Here is a 27143-nt window from a genome sequence, read left to right as displayed (position 1 = left end):
TTTTATATGATGGACTTTACATGCTGAATCTGAATGACATGTCTGTTAATTCTGTTATTGGACGTAAGCGTAGTAGAGTTGATGAAATTCCTCTATGTTATGGCATAGACGTTTGGGAAATATTTCTAGACCTTAGATTGAGAGGTTGACTAAAGAGGGTATTCTGCATGATCCGGATTTTTCTGATTTTGATACTTGTGTTGATTGTGTTAAGGGCAAGCTTACCGCAAAAGTAAGAAATACAAGAGCAAACAGGACTGACAATGTGTTAGAGCTTATTCATACTGATATATGTGGACCTATCACACCCACTTCCATGAGGGGATATAGGTATTTTATCATGTTAATAGACGATTATTCCCGATTTGGATGGATAGACCTTCTACAAGAAAAATCAAGTTCCTTGGATGCTTTTAAGTCTTTCAAAGCTGCTATTGAGTTGAAAACAGGAAAGAAGATAAAATGTGTAAGGTCTGATAGAGGTGGAGAGTATTATAGAAAATATGATGAAATTGGAAGAAATCTTGGACCTTTCGCTAGATTTCTTGATGAATGTGGTATTGAAGCTCAATATACTATGCCTGGTACTCCTCAGCAAAATGGAGTTGCAGAAAGGAGGAATCACACTCTTTTAGAGATGGTGAGATGTATGTTAAGTCATTCCTCTTTACCGGATTTCCTTTGGGGAGATGCTTTAAGGACTGTTGTGTATATTCTTAATCAAGTACCTAGTAAGTTTGTTTCAAAGACTCCTTATGAACTCATGTCTGGGAAGAAGCCAAGTTTGAGACATTTCCATGAGTGGGGTTGTAAGGCAGAGGTGAGGCCTTATAATCGTTAGTTAAAAAAACTTGATCTCAAGACTGTTAGTGGGTTCTTCATTGGTTATTGTATGGGTTCTCGTGGTACCAGGTTTTATTGTCCTTCTCACTCTATGAGGGTTATTGAGTCTGACCGTGCAGTATTGTTTGAGGATGATTTGGACAGTGGGAGCAATGCACCACGACCAGTCACTCTTAGAGAAGACCGTGTCGTTATTCCCGTGCCATCCACTTATCTCCCTGCAGATAATGTGATTCCAGTTGTCCGTGATGAAAATGAATTTGTTCCAGATCTTGTGGATGCCACATCACTTGTAGTAGATGAAAAAGTTCATGATGATGTTGTTGAATAAATTTCTTTGAGGAGATCTCAAAGAGTACGCATGTCTTCTATACTTGATGATTATGTTGTGTATCTTCAAGAGGATGAATATGATCTAAATAATGTTGATGATCCTACTACTTTTGAAGAGGCTATTTCTAGTTCTCATGGTGATGATTGGTTAAATGCTATGCATGATGAGTTAGCTTCTATGGTCCATAATGATGTTTGGGATCTTGTGGATTTGCCACTAGGTTGTAAACTAGTTGGGTGTAAATGGGTCTTCAAGACTAAGCGTAGTCTAGATGAAAAAGTTGAGAGGTATAAAGCCAGACTTGTAGCAAAAGGCTATAGTTAGAGGGATGGCATTGATTATAAGGAGACTTTCTCATCGGTCTCTACTAAGGATGTTTTTCGTGTTGTTATGGCTTCAGTAGCTCATTTTTAACTCATACTTGAATATGATTTGAATATATTGTATTATTGTATCTTTTATATATATATATATATATATATATATATATATATATATATATATTTTATTCCTATCACTTTGGTGAAAATGATGGATGAGGAGTAGAAAGAGGAAGGGAGGAAGAGGCCAGCGTCCATGGTGGCCTTCTTAGTGGCAATGAAGTGTGGGTAGGGAATGACCATGGTGAAAACTTAAACTTGCCCATCCCTAAGTTTCAACGTATGGCGGAAGGAGACAGGAGCAAAGTGGGAAAAACTAAAAGATTTGGAGAATGTAAAGCCGCGAGGGAGGAGGGAAAGTAGAAATGGTTTATGCTCACATTTCTTGAATAAATTATTTTTTTTTTCCTAAAAAGTATTATTTGTTTTTGTGAAATTTCAAATGTTTAAATCTATCTATAAAACTACTTTAATCTCGTTTTTAATATAATACATATTTACTATAATATAAAAAAAAACACACAAAAAACACTAACTTGTGCGTAGACACAAATTTAAAATCTATTATCTATTATAATATAAGAAAATAAGATACTAGGAATTTTACATTCTTACCCATGTTTATTTTGCTGACAAATGTCTCATGTTGGATTTTAGTCATTTGATAATATTAATTTACTATTTTACCCATTTTGTTTAGAGTTGTCAAAATGGGCTAGTAGACCCCGCCCACCACAGGTTAGCCACTTAGTGAGCCAACCCTTAACGAGCAAAAAATTTGAACTTTGCCTGACCCACCACGGGTTGGTGGGTTAAATCAGTTGGCTCACTGACTCACTTAATTAAAAAAAAATTCTTTAGTCTAAAAAAAACTAAATTATAATTGTGATTAAAATCTAAATAAACTTCAATACAAAATATCACTCACCAAATCAATCACAAAACCGGTCACTAAATCAGTCATAGAATCAGTAACTAAATTGGTCACTAAATTAATCACGAAATCAAGGACTAAATCAGTCACGAAATCAATTACAAAATCAGTCACTAAATGAATCGGTCATTGAAGCGGTCACAAATATTAATGACAAAGGATATAATTATTGATTTACGTCAATCACCAAAACAGTCACTATATTGATTATTGATTGATTATTTTCCATTGCAATGGTTGAATTATCTTATGCAAGATCTCCATAATTAGTTTTTATTTATTGTGATCATCTATATACTATAAAAGATTGTATCTAATCTAGTCTTCCATGATTACACCATTTATAGATATATCGTCACATTATTTGAGAAAAAGTTAAACAAGGATCGGTGAAACTTCTTCCTATTTGATTATGTGACTCATTTGAAGTATTATGATGGGCCCAATTGTGATTTAATAAAATTTAAATTTAAAGACCTGTTTGTTATTATTATGGGAAGTGATAATAAAATAAAATAAAGGTAAAATAAAAACCAACTTGATGGAAGTTGGTTTATAAAAGGGATTGGGAGTTCTGTCTCTGGCCATAAGGTTCTTTTCACAGTAGCCCATCAAGAACGTGTGAGAAGAGAAAAAAGAGGTAAAGAGATAGATTGAGAAACGGTGGTTGAAGAGCACACAAAATTATAAATTGAAGAACACTTATTCATATAGGATCACTTACGGATCATGGTTAGTGCTCTATTATGTTTTATTATGTGAGAATCTTAAATTAAAGATCCTTAATTGTTTTACATGTGGTATCATAGCAAGTGCTATAAGATTTATGATTTTCCTATTATGTGATGTTTCTCCTTTATGATGTTTTCCCCTAATGTTATAAACCCTAATTTAAGTTTATCCCCAATTTTTTTTTCACGAACCCTAATTATTAATCGAGGGTTTATAATCACACTGTCTTTATGAATGTATTCAAGTTGCGTATGTATGATTCTGCTGCCATTAGAAAATTGTGTCCCGTTTTGCTGCCATTAATTGAAATTGAATGAAAGCAATTAACTGTTACGAGTTTTTATTCTAATTGGCATTGATGATTTAATTGGCAATGAATGAAAGTAAAGCATTGAATATTTTAATTTGGATTGAAATGTAATGAATGGCATGATGTGAAATCTAAAACCGTGTACGTGAACGTGGCAATTGGAAGTTTTCCAAATTTTTTTCTTCATGCAATTGAATAGCTTGATTCATTGATCAAGTAATTTATTTGGACATATCTTATGATTGGACATATCTTATGATTTCAGAATCGTAGAGTGTAGCACATATCTTATGATTGTTGACCCTTTGACAAAAGGGATACTGTCCAAATTGTATACTGGCCATGTAAAGAATATGGACATTATGTCTAGTGAATGTTAATGTTATTAATGTTTATGTGACACTCTAAGCTCTCTAATGTATAAGTTTCTGAAATATGTGTTTTCTTCTTTATGTTTATGCATGCAAATTATGATGTAAAAAATAAATTATGTTATGTTATTGTTTTGGAAAAATGACATTATGTTTGAACTCATTATGGACTTCTCGTTTTAAGGTCATGTTAAGGAGAAAGGGATGATACATTAGTGCATGGAAGGGATCATGTCGATCCAATGATATGTAACCGCTATTATTATTTTTGTATCTTTAATTATGAATAATGATGGAACCAATTTATGTAAGGTTTTTAATGCGCATTATGTTTACGTATTAAATTACATAATGTTATGGCATCATATGAGTCAAGTGGAAAAATGTTAGAATTAATTGACCAAATTAATTATATTATGTGACTCATTTGAAATATATGATGAGTCCAATTCTGATTTAATAAAATTTAAATTTAAAGACCTATTAGTTATTATTATGGGAAGTGATAATAAAATAAAATAAAGATAAAATAAAAACCAACTTGATGGACATTGATTTATAAAATAAAATAAAAATAAATTTGATGGACCTTGATTTATAAAGGGATTAGGGTTCTGTCTCTGAGCATAAGGTTATTTTCACAATAACCCATCAAGAACGTGATTGAAGAGCATACAAAATTACAAATTAAAAACCGCACATTCACGGAATCTTTTATAGATAAGATTAGTGTTTTATTATGTGAAAATCTTAAATGTTAAAAGATTCTTAATTGTTTTACAACTCCAACTTACAACAATTATCACCTTTAACTTTTCATCATTTGTGCTAAACCAGAAATATTAAATATCTATTCCAAGCTTGAGGAAAACACTTCTTAAAATCAGAAACAAACTCAAAAAATTAGAAACAAAATCACATTACTGAACTGCCAAGCGAAGATTAATAGCGCTTAGCGTTGTTTTCTGTTTCTTTTTTACCTTTTATCCTATATATACATGCTTCTCGCTTTTCTTCTGTAATAAGTTCTTCTTATTTTCTTTGTTTTCTACATTCAGAAAGTTATATTTCTTTCTTTCCTCCTCTTCTCTTCTTTTTCTCTTGGCATTTATACGTTTCTGTACGTTGTCTGTTTTATTCTTTTTTGGCCCACTATTGTGTTTGGCTTTGATCATCATCAAGCATTGGAATGACAACGACAAGAAAGATTCTAAGATTTAATTTTAAAATGCACAATTATACGTTAACTAGTCCTTCTACCCGTGCAACGCACGGGTATTTTTTATATGTAATAATTTTGGTCATAGCAATGGTTTTTTGGATATTTAATAATCTATATGATGATAATCTAATGTTTTAAAAACATGTTGATGTTTATCAATGAAATAGATCAATTTAGAATGTAATTAAAGTTGTATGTCAACTTAAGATTTGATTTCATTGAATATTGTCGTCAAGCACCAACAACAAAAATATGACTAATACACTACTTTGTTAATATAAGAATTAAAAAAGAATAAATTACATACCTAGAATGTATCCTTTGGTATTGAAGTTCATAACTTCCTTTTGTACACAATGACTTCTTTGTTCAACTTTTTCAGTACAATGATTTTCCTACATGGCAGAAAATAACATAAATCAATTGATATATATTTATAACAGTTTTGAAATGAAGAATAAAATTGTAAATGACATACCTATAATTGATTTCTTTTCAAAGAGTTTCAAAAATTTCTTTGTACACAACGTTTTTAGTTGTGTTTGTTACCTTTCCATCTTCATCCAATATAAGTATTTTCAATCCTCTCTTGGTTTTGACTCTAGAAATAGCAACATATAGTTGGCCATGTGTGAATACAGGTTGTGGAAGATAAAGGCCAACTCTAGAAAGCGTTTGTCCTTGACTTTTGTTAATCGTCATTGCAAAGCATAAAGATATCGGAAATTGTCTTCTTTGAAATTTGAAAGGCAACCCTGAATCAGATGGCACTAAATCCATTCTTGGTATAAAAATGCTGTCACCAATGTTTTTTCCAGTAATTACAGTTGCACATATTACATTCTTGCCTAAATGTTTGACTTGCAATCTTGTGCCATTGCATAAACCTTTTGCTTGATCAATGTTTCTCAAGAGCATAATTGGAACACCTGTTTTCAACTTCAGTTTATGATTTGGTATCCCTGAACATTTGATATCATTTAAAAATTCAGATGTAAACCATTCAGATTGCACTTCATCTTGTTCATCAGATTGGCAAGGTGTATCTGAACTTAAATAAGTCACCTCATCACCACCAATTAATGACAACATGAAATCATTTACTTGCTCTACAGAATCATTTGTTGGGCACAAAATTGCTCCATCATCAAAATAATTAGGATTCAACATGTTAACCACAAATTCAGGATAGACAAATTCAACCAATGACAATAAAGGTAAATCTGTGTTTGTAATCAGGATCTGTTCGGGAATTTCAACAATGCACTCACCATTCTCATTTAGATCCATTTTTGCGTCTCCAATCTTCAAAATCCAATCAGCAAATTCTTGAATATCATTGGCTGTTTCAGTATTTGATGTAGTACTTAATCTCATGTTCTTGGATAACTTTAGCACTTTACAACAATTCCATAACTCTGAATAGTTGATTGATGATTTTATGATATCAAATTTAGATCCTTTTTTGATAACTGGTAGAATTTGTCTAAAGTCACCTCCTAACACAACTGCTTTGCCACCAAATGGTTTGTCTTTATTGGCATCATCAACATTTCGCATAATATCTCTTAGTGTTCTATCAAATGCCTCAAAACACATTCTATTCATCATTGGTGCTTCATCCCAGATAATCAAACTGGTAGCCATAAGAAGTTTTGCCCTAAGACTACCTTGTGCTATGTTGCAAGTTGATTCTTCATTAATTAACAGTGGGATGCAAAAGGTAGAGTGTGCTGTTTTTCCACCAGGAAGTAATAAAGAAGCAATTCCACTTGATGCTACGTTCAAAACAATCATGCCTTTGCTTCTTAGACCAGCCGACAATGTCTTCCACATAAAAGTCTTACCTGTACCACCATAGCCATATAAGAAAAAGAATCCTCCCTTCTTTGAAAGAACTGCTGTCATGATATGCTGATATACATCAATTTGTTCATCATTGAGTGCTTTAAACAAACTGTCATGTTCTCTCGCCATATCTTGTTTATTATATTGCAGCTCATCAACAATAAATCTATTATTGAATGTATGTACATCTGAAAGATCAAGTTGAGGTAATGAAGGATAATCTTTCAAACTTCTACCATTTGACATTAGCATTTCCTCTATTTCCAGAAGACATAGTTTTTGTAATTCAGCAGTCTCAATTTGAAGACCTGCAAATACAGATATATAATAATCATATACATATATATAATATAATAATAGACAACTAAACTTGAGAAGATCTGTAAATAAGTAAAGAACAAAAAATACAGATTATCAATCTGTAAATTAATATTGTTTATAGTTTGAGAAGACCTGCAATAAGTAAATAAAACAATTAAAATTTATATGTATACGAAATTAAAAGAAAAAATATGAAGTACCTGGTAAGTTCATCTCCTTCCTTTTTTGGTACAAAATTCCATCACATAAGATACTCCAAGTAGAATTCCAAACTATATCTGGTTTAGAAATTGTATTCATGGACAACAAAGTAACAAATAATCTTCTAAGTTGATACCCACAAGCAAATTCACTTGCTTCTTTGATTGCATCAATATATTCTTTGTCATCAGCCAACAATCCCAAAACATAGCAAGCTTCTTGGTACGTTTCATAATACTTTCCATCAATTGTCTTAATGCTTTCATAATCAATACAACCTTTTTGAATGGTCAGTAATATCCTCAAATAATAAAGTTCTCCAGACCCAGGAGGAATATAAGTAAGTCTACCAATGTTGTAGCCTTTCTTCCTTGGTTTCCATTCTTTTTCTTTGGCAAACCACACAAATTTACTTGGAAATTCTGAATAAGTCAATTGTTTTCCTTCGTGATAGACTTTGTTAGCCTCAAACCAAGCTAGAAACATTGTGTTAGCATTTTCGTATCTGTTGAACACCACATTAATATCATCATCATCTTTAAACAAAGCTGATTGTTGGCCAGGAAGATGAAAGGTCAATCTCTGAACAGGAGGCCATCTGTGATGGATGTCAAAAGCAAATATTCTCCAAGCAGCTTCACATGGTGATAGATACCTACAGTCGTAATACCTTTTGATCTCATCAATAATGGTTGATTTTTCAGACTGTGCAGAGTTGTTGCTTATTTTAAGAGTAGCTCTGTCCGGACCTTTGTTCACATATTTGAACAAATATTTGATTGAATTGGTCTTGTTGCAATACTCTGTATTTACGTGTGCTTGATACCTCATTAGAAGTGGTGGATTGTAGGGAACAACACTTCTATTGTCCAGCTTAATTCCATTCTTCTCAACAAATCTACCATTATCAAGTCTTCTATAGCATGGATATCCGTCTTCGTCAATTGAAGTGGAAGATGTGAATTTTTTTGGATAAAATTTAGAACATCTTCCTTCCTTCATGCAAGGTGAATTATGTCTTGCAGGTCCGCATGGTCCATGAATCATGTAACTTGAGACAACTTTTTCCAATTTGGGGTACAGATCAGAATTTGGCAATTCAGCTGATATTACTTTATCAATATCAGTTGAATTCTTCAACTTGCTTTCTCCATCCAACCATAAAAGTATATGTGCATGAGGTAGACCTCTTTTTTGGAATTCTACTGTGTACATTCCTGCATATATAAAAAAAAAGTAAATAGAGTTGTTAGAATTAAATTTAAGAGATAATTATATAATGTATATAACTTCATATATAACATACCTGCAGTGCTTTTTCCAAAGAAGTCCTTTTTCTTAAAATCTGTCATCATTTCATCCAGCTTCATTTTGAACACTCTACATACAATATCAGGTCTATCCGAAGCTGATAAGCCTTTTGCTAAGACAAATTCTTTTATTTCACTCCAATTGACATTGCATGTTATAGTAATGAACAAATCAGGATATCCAAATTTTTTACAAATTGCCATAGCATCTTGACAATTGTTGAACATGTATCTGGTACCACCAGTGAAAGAAGCAGGCAAGACAATACGTCTTCCAATTAAAGAAGGATCTGTCTCTCCTCTATTAACAGCTTCTTGTAATCCATTAAGAATATCACAGCGAATTAACTTCTGATTCGCTCTGATGAATGACAACCTTTGCGCTTCAACCATTGTATAGCAATCCACCAGAAACTGTTGGAACAATCTGCATGCATTCACAATATTTCCTGCTTCTACAGCTCTTTGTTGTATTCTAAAGGCAATAAATTCTCGCAAAGAAATTCTAACTCTTACCCTGGATTTTGTTTTTGAATGACATTCTCTTATTGGTATATCCTCTTGATAACCATCTTCTCCATATGGAAACATTAGAGGATATTGCAGTGGAATGAAAGCGGTGTGAGTTTCGTGCAGTCTGGTCAATTCACCAGAACATTTTTTGACCACTATATCTCTGCCTACATCCATATTGCCAAAATCACCAACTATAAGTGCAGCTATTTCATCACATGAAGGTGTATTGTAGACTCTAGGGTCTTTGTTTCTGCCTCTAAATAGTCTTAGCGTGAAATCTGATTCCATCTGTTCCAGTGACAAATCTCTTACTCTTCTAAAAGTTTTCGCAAGAACATTGTGATTGTCAATCATTTGAATCAAATCAGCAACCAATGATTCATCTATTACGGATTCCTTTGTGTTTGAACTAAAAAATAATAAAGAGAAAGCATGTCAACACATATATTTAAATATTTCATATAATGAAATTATTTAATATATTGACTGACCTGAAATGGTTGACTCTGTTAGTCATTTCATTTCCGGTATCATATATGTAGAGCTGTGCAAACTTTGGCTTTGATCCATGCTCTGGCAATAAACTGCCAATACGGTGATAGTTCTGTCCATTCAGAATAAATTGTGGAGGAGCAGAACCATTGTTCATTGAATTATCAATCTTACCACCAATTGAAGTAAATGCAAACATGCTATTGTATAGTCGTATGTTTTGTAAAAATGATTTGCTTCTCTGATCTTCACCATTTAACAAACCTTCAAGAAGATTAGGTGGTCTTTTTAATAGTGGAATTTGTACTTTTCCCTTTTGACAACACAATGAGAATTCAACTCCCTTAGATGTGTTACATTTTTCTGCTCTTTCTTCATACCAAAGTTGAGCTTTACAGTATTGGCATTCCAAGCAAGGTTCTCCAATATTGAGCATTTCTGAAAATCAATATAAAACATTAGAATGAAGCTGCGAAAATTTTAATCTGCAGTTATATACAATTGTGTTGGACATTATGTACCTTGTAACTCTCCTTTGCAATACAATTCGTTTGTAGTTGTAGTACTTGTATGATGTTCTTCAATATTAGTAACATGAAAACTAATTAATGATTCTAAAGGAATTTATATTAAAATCAAAAAGTTTAAAATCAGAATTACCATCATCTGTTATTGTTGCTGAATCATCGTTTGTTGTGTCTGAATTATTATGTTGTCTTGTTGTTTCGTCATCAAGATTGAATCTGTTTTGAAGTGATTGTATGACTTGAAAAGGATATTTCACAGCTTTATTCTTAGAAACAGAATGCGACCCAGTTACAACATCTGATCTCCAACCTATGAAAAACAACAAAAAACAATTGTCCTACCTGCATTGGCATTGTGAGTATCAATCCAAATGTAATTACCTGCACTGGAATTGTTCTTATTTTGTCCATAATTTCTCTGACTGTTATTGTTAAAAGCTGGAGTCATTCAAAAACATTGATATAAAATCTAAAATTGTCATTTCAACATGTATATAACAAATTAAGAATAATGTACAAATATACCGAAAGGACTATGGTAAGTTAAAGTAGAAGTTGCAGATTGTGAAGTGATTTGTTGTTGAACTAAAGTACTTGAAAAACTTGAGAATTTGTTCACAGTTTCTGCATTGAAACCAAGGTTAGTTTAAAGTGGTACGGAATTAATATTGTTCATAAACAATGTTAATGTTAAGCATTGGAAGAACTTCACAACTGACCAATTTGACTGTGAAATAATGAATTCATATTGTGAAGGTTGTTGTTGTTGTTGTCAACATCTGGAAAAGGATTATTGTAGAAGCATTGATATTAAAGAAATGTAAAAAAAAACATCATTCATTAAGTTAAAAACATTCTTTAAAGATATAGATTAGAAAGAAAAGAACTTACTAATATCCAACTGTTGTAATGGATTCCTGTCTATATTTTGGTGAAATGATGTTTGTGAAACAGTTGGTTTATCTGTGAGTCAAACAACAAAGATGATTGAGTATGCATCTGTGTTGTGAAGTTAAAATCCAAAACATAGCTATGGTTTGAGACGTATATATATATAAAAAGAAATTGTCAGATTTATTTACTTTGAGACGTATGGTTTGCAAATCTAGTTTTCTTTCTTGCATTCTCTTCTTTGTCATCTGCAACATAAAAAGACAAAGAAACATACAAATGCATCATTTCAAAATAAATGATTGATGAAGAATTAGAAAACATAAATCGATTAAGTATGATGTTAATGACTTACATGAATGTTGATGATTTTTTGTTTTCAACCTCTGTTGTAGCAGCAGTTTCCTTCTCAGCCTTGCATTTTTACAATCGTTATGCTCCATTACAGTACAGAAATGTTATGGAATAGTTTCAAAGGTTACAATGGAAGAAGCAAGAATAAAGGTAAGTTGACTCAATGGATGAAAAAGTGTTTACTGTTTTATTCCTATATTGGTGAATGTTTTTGTTAAACTTTTGGGTGTAGCTTGTACCTCTAATCACAATTGTGGAAACAGAAATATCTGTAATTATAGTACGAAGCAGTTTTTTGAGAAGAGAAAAAGATAAAAATAGAAGACAAACATAAAAAACAGAAAGAGCATGCAGTACTGAGTGTTACTATATCAGAATCATTCATATATATAGCACTTATTTCAGAGTTGATTTGTTCTTGCAACTAAGAAAACATTTCCTTTTTATGTAGGTACAATCAGACGTTTTTTTGAGTCAGTACTATATATAGTAAAACAAAGACAACTTTTTAAAAGGAATTATGTACAATCTTAACATCATTATGTATAAAAATGATAACATACAGTCAGTGTACACACATACTAAAGCAACATACATCCATACATATGATTATATACATTATAACTTTTCATTATTCCTCCAACTATATAGGTTTCAATTTCATCATATATATCTCATTTGAATTATAGAACAAAATAATTTTATTTCTGAATATGATACCATAACAGAGAAGCTTCAAAGAGATTTCATTGATAAGAAGGTAGAACTATACATATGCATTGCTGAAAATAAAAGAACTTGTAGGTTGAAAACTACATAAGTGGCAGAAATAAAAAAATAACTACTTATTGTAACTGTAAATTAAAAATTACAATATGTTAGCACTTTGACATTCTGATTGCTTTTGATGTGGTCCACCTCAAACACCAAGTCAATAGTTTGATGAAATCCATGAGCAGTACAAAATTCCTTCCAGCCACTTCCAATTTTGCTAGACTTCTTAGGATGATTTCTCAACAGTAGTTTGCACTTCACTGTTTTACGCGGTCCATAAAGATAAATGTATTTAAAACTTCCTTGACGAAGATAATTGCCAAAATCAGCTGGCAAATCCTAGAAAAGACATAAAGTATTAATGAAATTAGTATATGGATTAAATTTTAAAAATAATATCGAAATATGAATCAAAATATGATACAAACATCCATTTAGTAAATATTTAGTCTCACCAGATGGCTAGCATTGCATTGATTTGGATTCAGAAATATTTTGAAATGCAACTTCGGTCCATTGAAAAGGGGTTGATCTGCCTGAATTCTTTTAAGAAAACGTGCAATAGACAAAGGTTTGCATTTACTGGGAAAAATAGTGATGTGGAAGCAAGAATCACCAACATATCCAAAATAAATAGTGTGAAAATCGTGAAGATCATATATGTGCCTTAATTCAGTCCATCCTCCAATTAGCATTGGTTTTTGTAAATTCTTGTTATAAGCAACCACATGTCTATTGCCTTCTTCATCTCTTAAAGTCCATTGACGCTGAAGATCGTCATCATAAAGAATGGCGAATGCACGATCAACAAAACCAACAACCTCGAAAGACAGAATTTGTTTAAGAAAAAATTGGATTAGTTAACGTTAAAAAGAGGATATTGTAAAAGAGAAGAAGAAATCCTTCTATGCAATAGAAAGAGTAGAAGAAATCTTGTAAAAGAAAATATGTCTGAAAAGTTTGACAATGAACTTACCTCGTCCTGAAGGTGAATAATAGAGAACTGGTACCTACTCATTGTATTAATAACATCATCTTCATTGAAGTTGTTTTCCATTTGGTTGGACTTTGAGAAAGATAGTACAGAAAAAGTTTGAAGAATGTATAATATCCTTGAACTGATCTTGCCGTGTAATGTTCATGGTAGAATGGAGATGAATATTTATTTATAGAAGACAAATGACAGATGAAAAGACCGGACGATTCCAAATAGATTCTTGAACAGTAATGTAATTATTACTGCATTGGAAAACTGGAAGAAGATAATAACAGAATAAAATATTAAAAATATATAACGTTATTAAAAATATATTAAATTATTCTATTACGCTACAAATATAACAATATAATATATGTAATATAAACCAATAACAAAATTCCAAAAATAAACTTCTAATGTATAATATTATACGTATAAATTTAATATTTCATTCCTACTTGTTGTATAAAAAAATATCCAATATATCGTAGAAGGTTTAACACTTACTAATTAACAGAAGATAAGACAAAAAAAGTATTGAATAAAAAATGTATATGGCATCCAATTCTGTTGTCAAAACTTAAAATCTGTCAACAGATTATTCGTTTGCCATATTTATATTATTTATGAAAAGTAAATATTATGAAAAATAGACATTTAGAAATAATTTTATGAGAATAAATATAGATATGTTATTTATGAGTGGCTTCTTTTACACAAAGAAGAGGTTATTTACGACTTCCATTAAATGATGCTACAAAATGAAATCAATTTCAGCAAGTTTTGATGTAGCTGGTAGTAATCTTTGTTGACAAAAATTGAAAAATGTCAACAATATCTTCTGCACCAGCATATAAAATTATTTAAATTCTAAATAATTAAACTCAAAACCGCATAATATTGTTATCATGAAATTGAACATAGAAGTTGAGGTTCAGATGAAATTAAAGATAAAATTTAACATAGTAGTGGATGTTCAGAGGAATTTAAAGACAACAAATAACGTAGACATATTACATCCCCAAAATGAAAGTCATAAAAATAATAGTCTTGGAATATAATAACTAAAAGTGGATCTCAAATCGCTGATTTTTCCTTCTTAATATTTCTTTTTAAAAGCTTCAATGGAACATTGTCTTCTTCGATGGATTCAAGTGACGCAGTCTTCTTTCCAGATTCTCTCTTATGTGAACTGCTAGCATCATCGTTGGTTGGATTATCTTGGATTAGTTCAGGTGATTGGGATCCAGCCTCAATTGTTTCTTTGGTAAATCGGACTAATAAATCCTACAGTATTAAAAGTATATTTATTAAAACAAAATCGACATACCAAAATGAACACACTATTACAATTAATAAAGAAATCATTGATTTTAAAAACATTAATATAAGTTGTATACCTCTGAAATATTAACGGTGGACTCATTCACTATACGCAATTTTTCCCTGCTAAACTCACCATTCCCAGCATAAACATCCTTCAAATAGGTACAAATAATGAGATGATAGTAAAGAAAAAGATGACTGCATTATAAGATATTATAATGTAATTAATATTATCTTAAATTACATCTTACCACAGATTTCAACGAAGAATCATTGAATTTGTCAATGATATCATCATCAAGACATATTTTCTTCACTCTGAAAGACTGTTCAAGTTTGAAATTCTGATCGTTCCTACTTTCCACTTTAAAAAGCAGACTTCTATCAACTAACTCATCAAACTGCTTAGGCAAATTTCCAGAAGAATTCATCTACAAAAAAAAAATAATTAAACATTGTGTAATTAAATATATAAGTAAACATATTGAAGAGTATACCTTATCATGAGCGTCTAACATATCAGCACATGTTTTTTTGAAAAGGGTAGTTGCATCCCTATCAAAGAGGACAAATGTGGTTGAATCGGAAGAGTCCATAACTCGGATCTTAATCCTATATCTGAAAATTGATAAATAAATTTCATGAACTTGATAAATAAATGTTACCATGTTTGAAATTGACATTAATATTAAAAAACAATTCGTTAACCTTGGAAAGACTTTTATAACATGCTTGTTACACTTTTCACAAAAGAACATCTTGGAATCTGGATAAACAGCTTTGTTGCACACACAAGCAGTATACCACCAGTCATCGTCAACCAAGATATGCTTAATTGTTCCAAACAATATGAAAGTGGAGACCTTTCAATATAAAAAACATTAATGAATGTATTATTGTGAATAAGAAAAATTGCACAATGATACAAAAATATATTCTAACCTCTTTACAATCTTTTAGACCTTGAATGTTGGTTCTAGGTGTAAGTGTTAAAAAGTCCTCTTCCACAGTATTTTTTGAAGTCTGAGAAAGTTGCGTTAATCCTTGAGAGGGAGATTCATTGTTCTCAAACATTCTGTGCAAAAGGAAATATAGTTATACTCATAAAAATTAAATATATCATTGAATGCATGTATATCTGAAATATCAAGTTCACGCAATCAACGATAATTTGCATTACAAAGTAAAGAAAATATAGTGTATGTCATATATGAAATATCAGATACACTATATTTTGAAATATAAAATTCCAATCAAAATTACCTTGATTTAAGTTCAGATGCTTCCTTGAAGTTAACATTGTACTTAATACGGGTGCAGAACTTACAATTTTGAACTTGAACCTTATCTATATTTAAAAATATAGTCTATGTGAGAGTAACATGGAATAAGTAGTAGAAACTACTTTGTAAAAGTAATAAGTAAATTTTACCTTGAAAAGTTTTGACTTTGGCAAATTCTATACTTACAGCAGTATTTTGAACTTCTCCACTCGAAAGAAATACATTCAGTTCATCCACATAAATACCAAACAAAGTACACTCTATTCGAAACCTAAAAATTAAAGTGCAATATAATGTGATGTAGTTATTTGGAAAGAAATATAAAAAGGAATTTAATATAGTATAGATATACAATACCCATCGGCTTCTATTGCTATGACATTTAATTTTGTTGTCTTTCCATCAACTTGCAATTCTCTTTCAGTCCCCACTCCGACCAGTAATCCCAAAATATCTATAATCCATTGTATGTGTTAAATCAGATACTTTAACAAAAAATGTTTATTAAGAAATAAATTAATAGTTACGGAACTAAAAAGATTTACTTACCAACCAAATAATCAGTATCAAATGCAGAGGTTGTCAATAAAGACAAAGGTGTGTATTGTGGTTTAATATCAGGAACCAAATCAACATTAACCAAAGAAACTTTTGTACCAAACTGGAAATTTATCTTATAAGGGTGGTGTGTTGTTCTGTAAATTCCAGAATTCGGAGCAACACTGAAGTTTTGTATGGCGTAAACATGGCCTTCAGAAATGTCATTTTGAAATTTGTAAATTAGAGTACGTCTAATTGAAGCATGTATTTTAGAACCCTGAAACACATAAAATGAACATTTAGCATACCACTATTTAATTCATACAAATTTGTAAAGGAAAGTAGGTGTAATGGAAGAATTTAAAGAATAACAATAATAATAACCTCTTTGTCTTGAATAACGAACTCCATGGAAAAAGGACACCTCTGTTTAGTGAAATCAGGAACAAACCATGAACGAATGACCCTAGCGATAATATTCCAATTTTCCTTCTGGGGGCTTACTTGGCTTATGCTCTGGCTTTGGTTTGGAACTTCACAGAGAGACATGTTGAACTCACAAGAACAATATTGAAAAGTGAAAAGTAAAAAAGACCGGATTAGATTGGAGACATATTTATAAGGAACTAATAAGACAAAATTGTTATGCATACAACTAAAGTAAATAAATACCAAAAAAAGGTTGAAATAATAACTTACTTATCAGATTGTATTTTTTATTAGTGAAAGGACAGTAAAAGAAGTGAAACAATTAATCAAGACGTGGATATGGAAATTTTTGAAATGGTAGAAGAAAGCAAAAAGTAGAATATATTCAAATAAGGACTCTTGAAACATGGTGTACGAACGTTTAGACAGAAGTCATGGGAATATATATTGGTCAACCCTGTAAATAACATCTATTGATGTCAGAAGGAATAAAGTATTGATATTCATTTATTGAAAGGTTTCATAGTAAAGGAAAATTCAGAGAAAAGCATTCTGATGAAAATAAAGCATGAAGCACATTAGTTGAAAGTGAATAAAAAAAGGGTTGCCGTGATGGAGTAACCAAAAAACAATTAAGCAAAAAACTGCATATACATGCATACATGCTGGTTTCTTATGCATTCACGAAAGAGGAAATGTAGACAAAAGTGATACCAAACGATAATGTCTTAGACGAAATTTCAGAACTGCAAATGTCATATCATTTCGTCTGTAAAGCAAGACTACTATATTTGTACATAAAACAAATGAAGTACATACCTGTCATGACTGGAAACGTTAATGGCTTGTAAGAATACGTTAATGTATGTGAAACGTCTTGTGGATGAAGATACTGTGTTCGATCTGTACAAAAAGACAAATAAAAGTATGGTGCAGAAGAGAAACAATCTTCTAAGAGAAGGAACTTTGTTTGAATCTTGTAGGAGAAGGCACTCGTCTGGATTAGTTAATTTAATAAAGTGGAAAAATAAAAAGAAATATATATGAATAGTACAATTAAATATTTTATGAAATGACGGATGCTTACAGCAGAAGAAATGTCAAAGAAGGTGGAAGATAAAGAAACATAATGAAGCAGTGCAATATGTCATATGAATAGACATTGAAATGAAATAGTTAAAAAGTATTATAAGGGATGTGTATGAAAAATGTTCTGGAAAGTTATATATTTAAATATATATAAAAAAATATTAAAAAGCAGAGACATGATATGATTTGTGTCTGACAGTAATTAAATGCCACAGATTTACGTATATGGAAGAAGATATGGAGCAGGTATGAGTAAATAACTTAGGAGTTCTTCAAAATAAACCGACTAAAACATATACATATATCTAATATAATAATAAACAACTAAACTTCATACAAAACATACAGATTAGAAATCTGTTAAGAAATATTGTTTATAGATTGATCATAGCGGATGATAATAATCATTTATATTAAGAAGAACATTGACATCATTGCTTGCTTGTTGACCGTCAACCTCAAAAAGAATTAAATCTTTTTCCTCGAGTCCATGCACTTCACGAAAACGTTTCCATCCACTTCCTATCTTGACTGATCTAGGTCTAATCAACAACTTGCATTCAACTCGTGCCTTTGGACCGTAAAGAACAATGTGTGAGAACTGAGTGTTGGCAAAATATTGGCGTAAGTCTGAATTTAAGCCCTGGAAAAAAAAATTAAAATAATATGGAAAAAAATTACTTTTTTAGGTGTCAAGGTTAAAGAAAATAAATGATGGACAAAGAACATAAAAAAAATCACCAGAAAGCTTGATTTGCAGTTGTACTTAGAAAGCCGGAACTCAAAATGAATTAACTTGGTCCTTATGAGAGGAGCATTTGTTCTAACATGACTTAGGAATTTATGGACAGTTGATTCTGAACAATGATCGTAAAAGTGTATTTCAAAAACAGAATTCCCGATATGCCTTAAATAACATAGTTTCGGTGGTTTAATTTGATAAAAGTTTCTTATATCAACCCAGCCATCAGTAATTCGCGGACCATAGAAATTCATGTTGAAGGTAACATGGTGAGCATGGCCTTTTTTATCACAAATAGTCCAACGTGGTCCCAGTTCAATGCCTAATTGAATGACAAACAAACGATTGACGAACGCAAAATCCTTCATAAGAAAACCAACATAAAAACCGAATTAGTAAAGGATGTCGGAGAACAGTGATGGTAAATTTCTTATAATAAGCAAGTTCGAAAAAACCTGGTCTTCCATGAAAATAGTAAAGAATCCACCCTTCCATTTTGAGCCAAGTAGGGATTGTTCACCAAGGATGCATTGCTTAGTTGTCATCTGTAAAATTGGAAAAATAAGTTTTTTTTGGGAAATATAAATTAAACGGACTCTAACAGTGTTGAACAAATTGTTGAACATGATGAAAATAAAAGCTTCTAAGAACGTCTGTTTTAAAAAATGACAGAAAAATAATGAACAGAACCTAATATCAAAATCACTGCTTAAAAAAATCAGAGAAAGAGGAAGAAAAAATATTATAAATACCACTGCTTATAGAAAGGTGTTTTTAGAAAAATGAAAGGAAGATGAAGATCAAAATGTATTATAAAAAAGGCTGCTTATAAAAACATGCATACAATATGGCGAGTTTGATGAACAGAAAATAATATAAAAACCTAAAAAAGGCTGCTTATAGACACGTCTGGTTAGAAAAATGAAACGAAGATGAAGATGAAAACCGAATATAAAAAATGCTGTTTGTAAAAACATGCATAGAATATGGCGAGAAAGAAATATGATGAGAAGATATAGGAGATGAAGAGAAGTAGAGTTGATAAAAGGGTTTAACAGTCATACCTTTTTGTAATGAAGTGGAAGAGGAAGGCTTGTTATCGCAGTGTAATGGTGTTAGTGTCAAGCAGAGAAGATAAGTTAATTACTTTGATCCTGCAAAAAAAATTAATGAAACAAATATATACCAGACAGTGGAAGAGTCTGGAGAATGAGATAAGTATGACACGGCATCAGACATTGCAATCATCATTCTCGTGAGAGGTGAAAAAAATAATTACAAAAAAGTTTCAAATTTCTAAACGTCTCTTGGAAAAATAAATGGTCATTAATTTAATCGGCTGAATGATTTGAAATAATGAAAGAGTGTTGCAGATGATCGAGGAGTTCAATCATCATTACCTCGAGCAGTGGAGTAATTAATGCGGGGAAACCTGATAGACTGCGTGATTTGAAATTAATAAAAAGAAATATTTATTGTAATATTAAAAAAAAAAAGATTTTAACTAATTAAAAATATAAATATTGAGATGTTGCTCAGCAAATATATAATGATTCAAATTTAATGTCTTTTAATGACGTGTATGATTAAAATTATAATTGAAATACACATTAATATATATTTTGTTTTAAGTAATGATTTAAATGTAATAGTTTAATTTTATAAGAATATCATAAAAGCATTAATGTCTTTCATAAAAATGTACAAAAGTCGTAAACATAAGAAAAAAAAAATATCATACAGACTAAATGTATAAAAGCAAACACATAGACTAATATATGTTATAAGTGCATACAAAATATAATTGACCTAAAAATCTTCTTATATATAGATATATATATATATATATATATATATATATATATATATAAAAGAAGATTAACAAAAAGACTATACAACATGTTATAACTTAAAACCAGACTAACGGATAAAACACTTTGATATGGTTGGTTGTTGTGTGTCCTTCAACTTCAAAAAAAACCTGACGATGATCATCTGCAGAAAGTTGATGAAGATTACAAAAACTTTTCCAGCCAGTTCCAATCTTAACACAATTACGTCTTATGATCAGTTTACATTCGACTTGTCCCCGTGGTCCGTGTAGAACAATAGATCTAAGACCACTGTTTTTTAAATAAGTGGCAAATTCTTTTTTCAAATACTGCAACAAAAAGGAGAAAATATCTTACTTATTCAGAATCCATGTAAATAAATAATCAAAGAAAAACAAACTAACCAAGTCGCTGGATCGACAGTAATATGTTGATAGTTGAACTTCAAAATGCTTTAAGTATGAAGTATGTAGAGGACGACGAATAGAAAGATGGTTGAAGAAGTTGGCTTTCAATGTTGAGTCGCAAACACGTTTAGAGACGTGTAGTTGGAAGGACGAATTTCCAAAATATTTGAAGACAACCAATTTGTCAGAATCATCTGCATAAAAAGATATTAAATCATTCCAGCCTTGGGTGATCATTGGAGTGTGAATATTCATGTTGTACGTAACAGTATGAACATTCCTTTCGTAATCAACAATGGTCCACTGTGAACCAAGGTCCTTCAAATTACGTATTATGAAGAGACGGTCGACGTACCCAAAATCCTTCAAAATAAGGAAGGTTAGAATAAAGAAATACAAACCAAAAATAAAAAGGAATGTGAATGAATAAAGAAAAAACCTGGTGTTTCAAAAACATAGTGACGAAACCACCAAGCATTTTGCCAGAAAGTATTGCTTGTTGTGTGCGCACGGATTCCATTGTTTCAGTAAATAGTGGGTATGAAGAATAATTGGAAGAGAAGATAATGGGTCAAACAAAAGAAATAAGTTTTGTCAGTATGTAGACGCCAATATATAGAAAGAGAAAACGAAAGGTCATTACTGTTGCAAATTTATAGAAAGAGAAAAGGAAAAGTCATTCCTTTTGGTAGGGTCCGTACTTACACGTGAAGCGTGCATCAGAATTTATTCAATTATTTGTGAATTTAAAAGTGAAATAAAAGGACGACTTAAAAGAGAATAGGGTTGGATTATTTAAGTTAATAACGTGAAAAAATAAAAATAAATATATATCAATAGTACAATGAAATATTTTATGAAATGACGGATGCTTAAAGCAGAAGAAATGTCGTGGAAGGTGGAAGATAAAGAAACATCATGAAGCGTGCATCACAATTTATTCAATTAATTGAGAATATAAAAGTGAAAAAAAAGGACGACTTAAAAGAGAATAGGGTTGAAATAATAAAAAAAATTTATGTGAAATCATAAAAAAAATTCAAAAAAATTAAACTTAACATGAAGCAATATCGACAAAAGAAGAACACAAGAATATGATCTGCAGAAAGCTCAGAAAAATAGATAAAGAATCGCCATACTCGATTTTTTGGTGGTTCAAAAAGATGTATGTGGTTGTACTCTTCATTTCAACCTTGTATATACCTGGAAAATAAGATGAACAAAACAAACCATGAGATCTTTACAAAAAACATAGGGAACCATAACAAATAAATAATTTGTTTCGACAAAAACAAATAAATCTGAAGAGAAGCGAGTCTTGATGTTGAACGTGTTTGTAGTCGTCATGTTGAAGACAAACCCATTGAAGGAAGATGACGAAGAGAAGAAGATGAACAGATGAAATTTAAGAAAGATATAAATAGCCTCGCCAGAGTCGAGTTTTTGCTGCTTTAAACAGAAGATTGTGCTTGTACTCTTCATTTGAAGGATTTAAACACTGAAAAATAAGATCAAGCAAAGAACCAATAGATATTTGAAAGAAACATAAACAAAAATACCAGTTAGGTTCAGAAACCAAAAAGTTAAGACATGAACAACAAAAATGGACAGATGAACGGGAAATCTCAGATGTCTGTGGTTGTACTCTTGATTTCAACCATTTATATAACTGAAAAATAAGATGAACAAAAAAAAAACATTAGATCTTTGTAAAAAAATTGAAGAAAAATACCAGTTAGGTTGAAAATCCAAAAAAATAAGATATCCACAACAAAAATGGACAGATGAACGGGAAATCTCAGGTGCATGTCTTTTTAACCTTGAGTTGAAGCCTGAAAACAAAACAAACATGATGAACAGAAGAAGATGAAACGATGAAATGTAAGAAAAATAGAAAAAACATCTTCATAATCTTATTTTTGGTGGAAAAAAAAGACGTCTGTGGTTGTACTCTTCATTTCAACCATTTATATACCTGAAAAATAAGATAAACAAAAAAAAAATTAGATCTTTGTAAACAAATTCAAGAAAAATAACAGTTAGGTTGAAAAACCCAAAAAATCAGATATCCACAACAAAAATGGACAGATGAAGGGAAAATCTCAGATGCATGTCTTTTTTAACCTTGAGTTGAAGCCTGAAAAGAAAACAAACATGATGAACAGAGAAGATGAAACGATGAAATGTAAGAAAAATAGAAAAAACATCTCCATAATCGATTTTTTGGTGGTTAAAAAAGATGTCTGTGGTTGTACTCTTGATTTCAACCATTTATATACCTGACAAATAAGATGAACAAAAGAAACCATCAGATCTTTGCAAAAAACATCAAGAAAAATACCAGTTAGCTTGACAAACCCAAAAAATTAAACATCAACAACAAAAATGGATAGATCAACGGGAAATCTGAGATGCATGTCTTTATAAGCGACAGTTGAAGCCTGTAAACAAACCAAACATGATCAACATAAGAAGATGAACAGATAAAATGTAAGAAAAATAAAAAGGAAGCATCTCCAGAATGGTTTTTTTGCTGGGTCGGTCCGAGAGAATGAGAAGATAGAGAAAGAAGAAAGAAGCCGCTGCCAGAGAGAATGAGAAAGATAGAGAAAGAAGAGAGAAGGCGGTCGCAGAGAAAATGAGGAAGAGAGAGAAAGCATTGGTGACAGCAGAAGGTGAGAAGACTCGGAAGAGAGAGAAAGAAAATTTAAACTTCAGCTTTTCAGAAGTTTTAGAATTTTTTTTAAAAATGTGAAAACGCTGAGAGACTGACACGTAAGCTATTATACCTTTTGTAGATAAAAATTTGAATTATGAAGAAGATCAGATATATTATTTAATGTAAAAACTTGCCTTTTGTTAGTTCAGAATTGTATATAGTATTAGATAATTAAATTTGACAAATTTCAATTTGAGGATATCTTTTAATTGGTTTGTAAATATAGAAGAATGAAAAACTAAAAAATAGAGATCACTTAAGAAATAACATATCACATTATAAGAGAAAATTGTCAAAATTTAGTTGTTAAAAAATTATTTATTTTTTAAAATACATCAAATGGATTCTTCTTCAGAATAGACCATATAAAAATAAACACCAATATTTGATTTGAAAATAAACTTCTGATTATTATCTGAAATAAAATCAAAACTTATTATATAATTTTCGAATGCATATAAATGAAAAAGATAAATAAATAACTATACACAGTACTACAGCATTTCATGTTCAAAATAGCTATAGCTTTAGTTTTAAAAGAAATTTTAAATTTATTGTTGTGTAGTTTTAAATATCCTTTATTTCATTTTAAAATTTATGACAAACAAAAACCATGCCAGTTACTATGAGAGTGAGGTTACTTTATAAAATAATTTTAAATAATATGTTTATTTTTGTTTTTAATTTACGTTAGAATTATTTAATCTCTAATAGTTTGAAAGGGGACAATGGAAATGTTTAAATTGGCTTTGCAATTGGCACTTTTGACTATTCATTTATTGATTTTATACCAATTCCACTAGCTGAGAAAGACCTTTAACCACCTTATATCACCATTAAAAGTTGGAATTTTAATTCTCTTTGGTTGTATATGATATGATGAAGAAGGAACTTTTGGCTGAAAGATGTGATTTCAGATTTTTGCTTGCTGTGAAACTTTCACTTATATGATAAAAAAAAAAACTTCAAATAATCTTTTAAATTATTATCATTTATAATTCATTTGTGATGTAAAAACTGTTTCAAATTATCAAAAAACTAAAATTAATCCAATGAATTATATGTTACCAATCGAGTACGTTTCTTATTATAATGAGTTTGAACCTAAACCGAGACGTGATAAATGATGATGAACCCTAAAACGAGCACCCAGACAAATGAGAAACCAAATTTAAAGTGGATATAGGAGGAAATAACATTACGACATGATTAAAAACTATTGAATACAGATAAAATAGCTCATTCAAGATGAGAGGGGCATATAAGTGGAGCCCTCGTCACCTTGTCTTATTCTTAATACTATAAAGGACATATACTCATGCTATAGTGAGTAGTTTCCAGTGCCAGGTTCTGTGACTTCTCTTCAAAACTTGATACTGCAAGTGTAACCAAAAGATAAATCATGAGATAATGAACCTCAAATCAAAAACACCTAACTTTGTAACACTTATTTATGAGCTGATTTTAGTTTATAAAATAAAAGTTTGGAAAACTATGTAAAAATATTCGAAAAAACGATTTTTTTTTTCTCTTACGTGGCGCAGTTGGTGGAGGTGCTGATCTTGTAGGGGATGCTGACGCCACACTTGCCCGGGAGTGCGGCTGCGTTGTTAGCATTGAATCCAGAGATGCCGGCGGCGGCGCTTTTGAGGCAGTTGCAGACGGCCTGGCGGTCGGGGGTGGTCTTTGCGGCGGAGTTGAGGGACCTCACTCCGGCGCAGCATGACGGCGGAATCGGCCCACCGCTCTTCAGGAAATTGATGCATGAAGCCAGGGAACTGGTGACCTGGCCGCACGTGATGGCATGTGCCGTGGGTGCCGTGGCAACCACCAAGCACAGCAGGGCAACGACGCACGCACACTTCATGCTGGCCATGGAAACAACTCAAGGAGTCGCGAATTGAAGAAATGGGATTTTGTTTTTCAGGGTTTGGAAGAAGTTGATTGAGTTGGTGCGTGAGAGGGTTGCAGGGTGTGGGGTTTATATAGAAGAAGGGAAGGTAGAAGGAACTACAAGTGAAGTGAAGTAACGCTCACTGTTTAACTGTTTTTCTGTTATAATTAAGTGATCACCCACTAATGTTATATGATATAGTGACAGTATGTGGTATTTTAAAAAAGGTAAGATCTCTAGAATAAATATTGCCCAATAAATCCAATTAAAAAGAACCAGCGAGAGCGATTTTGTGTATATATTTTTTTTAAATATTATATTAAGACGATAATGTAATGATATTAAATTAATATAAAATAAAATTATGTATATTTATTTAAATTAAAGTGAAATATATAAAAAAATAAAAGAATAATTATTAATAAATAAATAAAAATAAAGATAAATAATTTTATAAAAAGATTTGTAAAAGTAATGGTCAATTTTTAAAAATTTAATAAATAATTATATTTTAAAAGTAAAATTTGGTATTTTAAAATATGGACATGAGAGATTTTTTTTATATATGGTTATAGTTAAAAGTAATTTTTATTTGTTTACTTTTGTTAAGAATTTGTAAAATGATATTTACATACATATGAGTGAGGTCCTTGAGCACCGACAGCGGTGGAAACAGGGCCGTAAGTTGGTGGTGGCAAGATTTTACAGTTTTTATGATTAGTAGGGGTAGCACCAATTAGGAGTTTAAATACAGTTTTGCGTATTTAAGAAAATAGCACATTTATATTAATTAGAAGAAAGAAAAAGAGAAAAGAACATCAACTTATACACCAAATAGGATCCAATATATTTCTCATTATACTTTTAATAGATTTTTTTTTCAATTTTTAGATTTTTTTTTACGAGCAACATAAATGACTTATAAGTGCACAAGATAGCAAGGTAGAGATCAAGTAGAAAAATTGTTTTAGGAATTCAAAACTTATAATTTCTGAATCCTTTGGGAATCTTTAAAATGTTTTAGTCTCATTTATTATTAAGAGGTAAGAGAAACATTAATTTGTAACTACTTCCCTCAATTGGTAAACTCATTGACTACGAATTTCATGTACTTCACATGTTAGTGTCTTCAATTGGAAGTAGTGAAAGTGAATCTCATCTACTATTAAATAATACTTGATCTATTAACTCCTTTCAAAATGTGCACCAGCTGTTCTTTTCGTGTCTTTTTGCTAAGTTCATTTTGATATATTTTGGTTAGTTTTTACTAATTTTGTCTTCAGAGCTTCTCTAGTCATCGGATACTTTCCTTATTAATGAAGTCCCTTTTCAATGTTGTGGTTTACCAAGGTTCGAGCTAAACTATATCATATAAGTTCAATATTATGTCTTTGTTAAATTAGATCTCATAAAAAATTGCCTCAACCTTAAATACTTGTTAGAACGATATTCAAATGGTATGTTGATGTGTTAATTCAAAATGTAGATAACAAAGAAATATATAAAGAAGGAGATTGTGTATTATTGAGTGTGTATAAAATGT

At 31.0% G+C, this 27143-nt stretch overlaps 4 protein-coding genes across 6 annotated transcripts; all 4 read right to left on the bottom strand.

The window, feature by feature from the left end:
* Nucleotides 1–5621: 5621 nt before the first annotated feature.
* On the bottom strand, nt 5622–13417 carry LOC114166218 (uncharacterized). The gene is made up of 10 exons (XM_028050914.2): nt 13337–13417; nt 12816–13181; nt 12459–12699; nt 11424–11480; nt 10723–10779; nt 10475–10651; nt 9814–10252; nt 8803–9731; nt 7496–8713; nt 5622–7282 (listed from the first exon to the last, which is right to left on the bottom strand). Exons 1-10 carry the CDS (start codon nt 13415–13417, stop codon nt 5622–5624), a joined length of 5226 nt encoding a protein of 1741 aa, XP_027906715.2.
* Nucleotides 13418–14266: 849 nt separating this feature from the next.
* Nucleotides 14267–18090, bottom strand: LOC146883223 (replication protein A 70 kDa DNA-binding subunit B-like). The gene is made up of 11 exons (XM_085667837.1): nt 16873–18090; nt 16498–16765; nt 16306–16402; nt 16098–16219; nt 15929–16013; nt 15608–15740; nt 15374–15528; nt 15163–15283; nt 14917–15096; nt 14740–14817; nt 14267–14626 (listed from the first exon to the last, which is right to left on the bottom strand). Exons 1-11 carry the CDS (start codon nt 17137–17139, stop codon nt 14417–14419), a joined length of 1716 nt encoding a protein of 571 aa, XP_085523963.1. The 5' UTR covers nt 17140–18090; the 3' UTR covers nt 14267–14416.
* Nucleotides 18091–18317: 227 nt separating this feature from the next.
* LOC146883222 (uncharacterized) lies at nt 18318–23925 on the bottom strand. Of its 3 annotated transcripts, none has more exons than XM_085667838.1 (7): nt 21427–23925; nt 20985–21350; nt 20674–20909; nt 19813–19902; nt 19204–19293; nt 18748–19110; nt 18318–18649 (listed from the first exon to the last, which is right to left on the bottom strand). In XM_085667838.1, exons 1-4 carry the CDS (start codon nt 21505–21507, stop codon nt 19845–19847), a joined length of 741 nt encoding a protein of 246 aa, XP_085523964.1. In that variant the 5' UTR covers nt 21508–23925; the 3' UTR covers nt 18318–18649; nt 18748–19110; nt 19204–19293; nt 19813–19844. The 3 variants fall into 3 exon arrangements, with proteins under 3 accessions (XP_085523964.1, XP_085523965.1, XP_085523966.1); XM_085667839.1 differs by having other exon boundaries at nt 20674–20743; nt 21427–23924; XM_085667840.1 differs by lacking the exon at nt 20674–20909 and having other exon boundaries at nt 21427–23922.
* Nucleotides 23926–24864: 939 nt separating this feature from the next.
* LOC114166255 (non-specific lipid-transfer protein 1-like) lies at nt 24865–25676 on the bottom strand. The gene is made up of 2 exons (XM_028050971.2): nt 25242–25676; nt 24865–25082 (listed from the first exon to the last, which is right to left on the bottom strand). Exons 1-2 carry the CDS (start codon nt 25580–25582, stop codon nt 25070–25072), a joined length of 354 nt encoding a protein of 117 aa, XP_027906772.2. The 5' UTR covers nt 25583–25676; the 3' UTR covers nt 24865–25069.
* Nucleotides 25677–27143: the final 1467 nt, after the last annotated feature.

The sequence above is a fragment of the Vigna unguiculata genome, chromosome 10, assembly GCF_037176805.1.
Source record: "Vigna unguiculata cultivar grain cowpea cultivar isolate G323 ecotype 2 chromosome 10, ASM3717680v1, whole genome shotgun sequence".
NCBI lineage: Eukaryota > Viridiplantae > Streptophyta > Magnoliopsida > Fabales > Fabaceae > Vigna > Vigna unguiculata.
This window is presented reverse-complemented; position numbering and strand designations above follow the sequence as displayed.